Genomic DNA, 8,793 nt, shown 5'->3' with positions numbered 1-8,793 from the left:
CTACGTCACACACATACCCCATAACTGCTTTCAGGGGATCGATTTATTATGTATGCACAAACGAATGGGATGGACTAACTTGAGAAATTTTAACTTGATAAACGGATGAAAAGGAGAAAGACTCGGATAGATGAGACAAAGGAAATGGGGAGGAGTGAGGAGAGAAGTTAAATTGGGACAACAAAAGACTAATCAAATTGGAAGGAAGTGATTCACAAGTTGTACAGGGGGAGGGCGAGTTAGGGAGTGGTTGTGGCAGGCGGAGGTTAGGGGTTAAATCACACGATTTTGCATATGTAATAAAAGGATGACCCCTCATGCAAGTTAAAATAACGGAGAGTTGCAGTACAGGGTCCCTCAACTGCAAGAAGCTGTCGTTGCCAGAGGAACACTCAGTGAAATCGACAGCCAAAGAATACTTCAAAAGGCCACTTCATCATGTTCCTGCCAAAGTACGCACTTCACAGGCCACCTTTGGGACACACGAGTGTCTGCCACTTTATCGTAACCTACATCCCCGAGGTTCCATTTTAGTCTCCCATGCATTCTGAGGCCTCTCAAAATTCACTTCAAAATTCCTTCATGTTACCCTGTGTTCATAAATTACCTCTCAGCGCACAGGTCACCTGGGCCCTACAATTCCATTCGCCACCATAATGACACCGTGAAATGCAAGGCCGTTACTTTCATTTCCACGTTCTTTATTCATTCCCACTGGCTTGACGAGTCATGGCACTGAATCCAATATGGAGTTCCAGCAGTAAAAAAACCAATCAGCATCGATGAATACACAAGAGATCTTACAATAATCGCTTTGCAGTTGCATGCCACAGCTGTACATGCAAAAAGATCCGCAAACAGTTGAGACATTCAAAAGCAAAATCGGTCTCCACAGCGTCGGGGCTCACGCATTTCTGAACGATGGTTCAAGGTATGGCAGGCCCAGGTGCGCAAAGATTTCCTCCTCTGTGTTTGCACGCAGAAAGGTGTTCTGAGAGGCAAAGGTAAATTGTTGTGAAGAAATAGATTCATAGACGCCATGCATTGGAAAATGGTGCACAACTGATGGTAAAGCGCGGGGAATCAGAATGAGGATTTACGAGGAAAGGCAGTACATTGGAAACTTAGGTAGTCACATCACACGAGGAGCCAATTTGGCTAATGCCAACATTCCAGTCTTTACAGGTGTTCTCAATTCGGTACACAAGAGGGAATTTCGGACAACACACCGGCAAACAATAGCCAACCCTTTTGAATCACGTGCAAGGGTCAGAAAAGTGTGCTCAATGGAAAGTGTGGGAAACGGTGAGCACATGTACCTGCTGCTTGTCAAACAGGTGATGACTAGAAAGGCTCATGGCCTTTTCTTGGCTGGCATATCTGCGCAAGTCTCGTTCAAACTGCTACGGGTTACAGGGCAGAGGCAGAGCCAAAGCACAGGTAATTAAATTCAGGAGTAAAAGAAACACAAACAAGACAAAGCCACGTGCAAGAAAGTTTCATCATTCGTGTCAAGTAAGGGTCGTGACATTCTTAAAACTACTCGAGTCAAGTAAGGGTCGTGACATTCTTAAAACGACTCGAGTCAAGTGAGGGTCGTGACATTCTTAAAACTACTCGAGTCAAGTAAAGGTCGTGACATTCTTAAAACTACTCGAGTCAAGTAAGGGTCGTGACATTCTTAAAACTACTCGAATCAAGTAAGGGTCGTGACATTCTTAAAACTACTCACGTCAAGTAAGGGTCGTGACATTCTTAAAACTACTCACGTCAAGTAAGGGTCGTGACATTCTTAAAACTACTCAAGTCAAGTAAGGGTCGTGACATTCTTAAAACTACTCAAGTCAAGTAAGGGTCGTGACATTCTTAAAACTATTCGAGTCAAGTAAAGGTCGTGACATTCTTAAAACTACCCAGGTCAAGTAACGGTAATGCAATTCTTAAAACGAATCGGGTCACGTCAAGGCCGTGACATTCTTAAAACTACTCGAGTCACGTAAAGGTCACGACATTCTTAAAACTACTTGAGTCAAGTAAGGGTCGTGACATTCTTAAAACTACTCACGTCAAGGAAGGGACGTGACATTCTTAAAACTACTCGAGTCAAGTAAGGGTCATGACATTCTTAAAACTACTCACGTCAAGTAAGGGTCGTGACATTCTTAAGACTACTCGCATCAAGTAAAGGTCGTGACATTCTTAAAACTACTCAAGTCAAGTAAGGGTCGTGACATTCTAAAACTACTCAAGTCAAGTAAGGGTTGTGACATTTTTAAAACTACTCGAGTCAAGTAAGGGTCATGACATTCATAAAAGTACTCGAGTCAAATAATGGTCATGACATTCTTAAAACTACTCAAGTCAAGTAAGGGACGTGACATTCTTAAAACTACTCGAGTCAAATAATGGTGGTGACATTCTTAAAACTACTCGAGTCAAGGAAGGGTCGTGACATTCTTAAAACTACTCGAGTCAAGTAAGGGTCGTGACATTCTTAAAACTACTCAAGTCAAGTAAGGGTCGTGACATTCTTAAAACTACTCGAGTCAAATAATGGTCGTGACATTCTTAAAACTACTCGAGTCAAGGAAGGGTCGTGACATTCTTAAAACTACTCGAGTCAAGTAAGGGTCGTGACATTCTTAAAACTACTCAAGTCAAGTAAGGGTCGTGACATTCTTAAAACTACTCGAGTCAAGTAAGGGTCGTGACATTCTTAAAACTACTCAAGTCAAGTAAGGGACGTGACATTCTTAAAACTACTCGAGTCAAATAATGGTCGTGACATTCTTAAAACTACTCACGTCAAGGAAGGGACGTGACATTCTTAAAACTACTCGAGTCAAGTAAGGGTCGTGACATTCTTAAAACTACTCGAGTCAAATAATGGTCGTGACATTCTTAAAACTACTCAAGTCAAGTAAGGGTCGTGACATTCTTAAAACTACTCGAGTCAAGTAAGGGTCGTGACATTCTTAAAACTATTCAAGTCAAGTAAAGGTCGTGACATCTTAAAACTACCCAAGTCAAGTAATGGTAATGCAATTCTTAAAACGAATCGGGTCACGTCAAGGCCGTGACATTCTTAAAACTACTCGAGTCACGTAAAGATTGTGACATTCTTAAAACTACTCAAGTCAAGTGAGGGTCGTGACATTCTTAAAACTACTCGAGTCAAGTAAAGGTCGTGACATTCTTAAAACTACTCGAGTCAAGTAAGGGTCGTGACATTCTTAAAACTACTCGAATCAAGTAAGGGTCGTGACATTCTTAAAACTACTCAAGTCAAGTAAGGGTCGTGACATTCTTAAAACTATTCGAGTCAAGTAAAGGTTGTGACATTCTTAAAACTACCCAGGTCAAGTAACGGTAATGCAATTCTTAAAACGAATCGGGTCACGTCAAGGCCGTGACATTCTTAAAACTACTTGAGTCACGTAAAGGTCACGACATTCTTAAAACTACTCGAGTCGAGTAAAGATTGTGACATTCTTAAAACTACTCAAGTCAAGTGAGGGTCGTGACATTCTTAAAACTACTCGAGTCAAGTAAAGGTCATGACATTCTTAAAACTACTCGAGTCAAGTAAGGGTCGTGACATTCTTAAAACTACTCACGTCAAGGAAGGGTCGTGACATTCTTAAAACTACGCGCATCAAGTAAAGGTCGTGACATTCTTAAAACTACTCAAGTTAAGTAAGGGTCGTGACATTCTAAAACTACTCGAGTCAAGTAAGGGTTGTGACATTCTTAAAACTACTCGAGTCAAGTAAGGGTCATGACCTTCTTAAAACTACTCGAGTCAAATAATGGTCATGTCATTCTTAAAACTACTCAAGTCAAGTAAGGGTCGTGACATTCTTAAAACTACTCGCGTAAAGTAAGGGTCGTGACATTCTTAAAACTACTTGAGTCAAGTAAAGGTCGTGAAATTCTTAAACCTACTCGAGTCAAGTAAGGGTCATGACATTCTTAAAACTATTCGAGTCAAGTAAGGGTCATGACATTGTAAAAACTACTCGCATCAAATAAGGGTCGTGACATTCTTAAAACTACTCGCATCAAGTAAAGGTCGTGACATTCTTGAAACTACTCGAGTCAGGTCAGGGTCGTGACATTCTTAAAACTACTCGAGTCAAGTCAGGGTCGTGACATTCTTAAAACTACTCGAGTCAAGTCAGGGTCGTGACATTCTTAAAACTACTCGAGTCAAGTCAGGGTCGTGACATTCTTAAAACTACTTGAGTCAAATAATGGTCATAATATTCATTCTTAAAACTACTCGAGTCAAGTCAAGGTCGTGACATTCTTAAAACTACTCGAGTCAAGTAAAGGTCATAATATTCATTCTTAAAACTATTGGAGTCAAGTAAAGGTCATAATATTCATTCTTAAAACTACTCGAGTCAAGTGAAGGTCATAATATTAATTCTTAAAACTACTCGAGTCAAGTAAAGGTCATAATATTCATTTTTAAAACTACTCGAGTCAAGTAAAGGTCGTGACATTCTTCAAACTACTCGAGTCAAGTCAGGGTCGTGACATTCTTAAAACTACTCGAGTCAAGTAAAGGTCATAACATTCATTCTTAAAACTACTCAAGTCAAGTAAAGGTCGTGACATTCTTAAAACTACTCAAGTCAAGTAAAGGTCGTGACATTCTTAAAACTACTTGAGTCAAGTTTGGGTCTTGACCTTCTTAAAACCTAATATAATCATTTCCCCTACTTGAACCTCTGCACTCGTCGATATAAAAATTCGTACTGCAGTTCATATGCACACACTTACACCTCGTTGAAAATATCAAAGAAAGATCAAGGTACATGATACAAGTCTGAAGCTTTCCCAGGTGGCAAAACGTGGATCGTAAGGTGTCCTGCTCCAGATTGCAGCTCCACTATTCCCCCCAATGTTAACCAAGGATGTAATACAGCAGCGAACAACTCGGGGGGCAAACACCATGCAGCTTTCCTTGCATCCCTTCCTCCCTTTGATCACATGTTTGTCAACAAATACAGTGGGATACAAAAGAAGTGGCTTTTTGCCGCCGACTCGATGTCAAAGGAGACGAAGGGCATCATAGAGGTATCTCAGCGATTCATCCTGCCTTTGAACGACAAAACAAGGATGATGCGTCCGAGCTGTTCCACTGTCTCCAATTTGCAGTCGCAGCATTAAAGACCGTTCTCATTTGCTCTGCTCTGCCACATGGCGACGCGCACACGTCTGAACACCCCGGGCGCAACTCCACGGAGATTTTGGTTTAATGCTGCACACGGCGTGAAAAACAAGCTCTTGTGCACACAGTGGAAAACAGAAGCACAGAAACTCACTAATGGGACCAAATGATTATCATGCAATCCAAATGTTCAAAATTAGTTCCTTAGCTTCCCACATGCTACCTGCTGCGCATGGCAATGCAGAACGTACAGAAAACAAGGATTGCACTCCCCCTCTCCATGCTACACTCACGCTCATCTTCCATACCACTCACAAGTACAGAAAACAAGGATTGCACTCCCCCTCTCCCTGCTACCCTCACGCTCATCTTCCATACCACTCACAAGTACAGAAAACAAGGATTGCACTCCCCCTATCCCTGCTACCCTCACGCTCATCTTCCATACCACTCACAAGTACAGAAAACAAGGACTGCACTCCCCCTCTCCCTGCTACCCTCACACTCATCTTCCATACCACTCACAAGTACAGAAAACAAGGCCTGCACTCCCCCTCTCCCTGCTACCCTCACGCTCATCTTCCATACCACTCAAGTACAGAAAACAAGGATTGCACTCCCCCACTCGCTGCTACCCTCACTCTCATCTTCCATACCACTCACAAGTACAGAAAACAAGGATTGCACTCCCCCACTCGCTGCTACCCTCACACTCATCTTCCATACCACTCACAAGTACAGAAAACAAGGACTGCACTCCCCTACTTGCTGCTACCCTCACACTCATCTTTCATACCACTCACAAGTACAGAAAACAAGGCCTGCACTCCCCCCCCCCTCTCGCTGCTGCCCTCACACTCATCTTCCATACCACTCACAAGTACAAAAAACAAGGCCTGCACTCCCACACTCGCTGCTACCCTCACGCTCATCTTCCATACCACTCACAAGTACAGAAAACAAGGCCTGCACTCCCCCTCTCCCTGCTACCCTCACGCTCATCTTCCATACCACTCACAAGTACAGAAAACAAGGATTGCACTCCCACACTCACTGCTACCCTCACGCCCATCTTCCATACCACTCACAAGTACAGAAAACAAGGATTGCACTCCCCCTCTCCCTGCTACCCTCACGCTCATCTTCCATACCACTCAAGTACAGAAAACAAGGCCTGCACTCCCCCTCTCCCTGCTACCCTCACGCTCATCTTCCATACCACTCACAAGTACAGAAAACAAGGATTGCACTCCCACACTCACTGCTACCCTCACGCCCATCTTCCATACCACTCACAAGTACAGAAAACAAGGATTGCACTCCCCCACTCGCTGCTACCCTCACTCTCATCTTCCATACCACTCACAAGTACAGAAAACAAGGATTGCACTCCCCCACTCGCTGCTACCCTCACTCTCATCTTCCATACCACTCACAAGTACAGAAAACAAGGATTGCACTCCCCCTCTCCCTGCTACCCTCACGCTCATCTTCCATACCACTCACAAGTACAGAAAACAAGGCCTGCACTCCCCCTCTCCCTGCTACCCTCACACTCATCTTCCATACCACTCACAAGTACAGAAAACAAGGCCTGCACTCCCCCTCTCCCTGCTACCCTCACGCTCATCTTCCATACCACTCACAAGTACAGAAAACAAGGCCTGCACTCCCCCTCTCCCTGCTACCCTCACGCTCATCTTCCATACCACTCAAGTACAGAAAACAAGGCCTGCACTCCCCCACTCGCTGCTACCCTCACTCTCATCTTCCATACCACTCACAAGTACAGAAAACAAGGATTGCACTTCCCCACTCGCTGCTACCCTCACTCTCATCTTCCATACCACTCACAAGTACAGAAAACAAGGCCTGCACTCCCCCTCTCCCTGCTACCCTCACTCTCATCTTCCATACCACTCACAAGTACAGAAAACAAGGCCTGCACTCCCCCACTCGCTGCTACCCTCACTCTCATCTTCCATACCACTCACAAGTACAGAAAACAAGGCCTGCACTCCCCCACTCGCTGCTACCCTCACTCTCATCTTCCATACCACTCACAAGTACAGAAAACAAGGCCTGCACTCCCCCACTCGCTGCTACCCTCACTCTCATCTTCCATACCACTCACAAGTACAGAAAACAAGGATTGCACTCCCCCTCTCCCTGCTACCCTCACTCTCATCTTCCATACCACTCACAAGTACAGAAAACAAGGCCTGCACTCCCCCACTTGCTGCTACCCTCACTCTCATCTTCCATACCACTCACAAGTACAGAAAACAAGGATTGCACTCCCCCTCTCCCTGCTACCCTCACTCTCATCTTCCATACCACTCACAAGTACAGAAAACAAGGATTGCACTCCCACACTCACTGCTACCCTCACTCTCATCTTCCATACCACTCACAAGTACAGAAAACAAGGATTGCACTCCCCCACTCGCTGCTACCCTCACTCTCATCTTCCATACCACTCACAAGTACAGAAAACAAGGATTGCACTCCCCCACTTGCTGCTACCCTCACTCTCATCTTCCATACCACTCACAAGTACAGAAAACAAGGATTGCACTCCCCCTCTCCCTGCTACCCTCACTCTCATCTTCCATACCACTCACAAGTACAGAAAACAAGGCCTGCACTCCCCCACTTGCTGCTACCCTCACTCTCATCTTCCATACCACTCACAAGTACAGAAAACAAGGATTGCACTCCCCCTCTCCCTGCTACCCTCACTCTCATCTTCCATACCACTCACAAGTACAGAAAACAAGGATTGCACTCCCACACTCACTGCTACCCTCACTCTCATCTTCCATACCACTCACAAGTACAGAAAACAAGGATTGCACTCCCACACTCACTGCTACCCTCACTCTCATCTTCCATACCACTCACAAGTACAGAAAACAAGGATTGCACTCCCCCACTCGCTGCTACCCTCACTCTCATCTTCCATACCACTCACAAGTACAGAAAACAAGGCCTGCACTCCCCCACTTGCTGCTTCCCTCACTCTCATCTTCCATACCACTCACAAGTACAGAAAACAAGGATTGCACTCCCCCTCTCCCTGCTACCCTCACTCTCATCTTCCATACCACTCACAAGTACAGAAAACAAGGATTGCACTCCCACACTCACTGCTACCCTCACTCTCATCTTCCATACCACTCACAAGTACAGAAAACAAGGATTGCACTCCCCCACTCGCTGCTACCCTCACTCTCATCTTCCATACCACTCACAAGTACAGAAAACAAGGCCTGCACTCCCCCACTCGCTGCTACCCTCACTCTCATCTTCCATACCACTCACAAGTACAGAAAACAAGGATTGCACTCCCCCTCTCCCTGCTACCCTCACTCTCATCTTCCATACCACTCACAAGTACAGAAAACAAGGCCTGCACTCCCCCACTTGCTGCTACCCTCACTCTCATCTTCCATACCACTCACAAGTACAGAAAACAAGGATTGCACTCCCCCTCTCCCTGCTACCCTCACTCTCATCTTCCATACCACTCACAAGTACAGAAAACAAGGATTGCACTCCCACACTCACTGCTACCCTCGCTCTCATCTTCCATACCACTCACAAGTACAGAA

General features: G+C 44.9%; 1 protein-coding gene across 3 annotated transcripts in view; it reads right to left on the bottom strand.

Annotated features, from left to right (window-relative positions):
* Positions 1–684: 684 nt before the first annotated feature.
* Positions 685–8,793, bottom strand: part of LOC137423841 (DNA-directed DNA/RNA polymerase mu) — a 135,158-nt gene continuing 127,049 nt past the window's right edge. For all 3 annotated transcript variants that reach the window (XM_068111385.2, XM_068111387.2, XM_068111388.2), the window contains 2 exons: positions 1,320–1,403; positions 685–991 (listed from right to left, as the gene is read on the bottom strand). In XM_068111385.2, the coding sequence (XP_067967486.2) occupies positions 905–991; positions 1,320–1,403 (171 nt within the window). In that variant the 3' untranslated portion in view covers positions 685–904. The remainder of the gene's footprint in view (positions 992–1,319; positions 1,404–8,793) is intronic.

This window comes from Myxine glutinosa, chromosome 3, assembly GCF_964187855.1.
Source record: "Myxine glutinosa chromosome 3, kmMyxGlut1.1, whole genome shotgun sequence".
Lineage (NCBI taxonomy): Eukaryota > Metazoa > Chordata > Myxini > Myxiniformes > Myxinidae > Myxine > Myxine glutinosa.
This window is presented reverse-complemented; position numbering and strand designations above follow the sequence as displayed.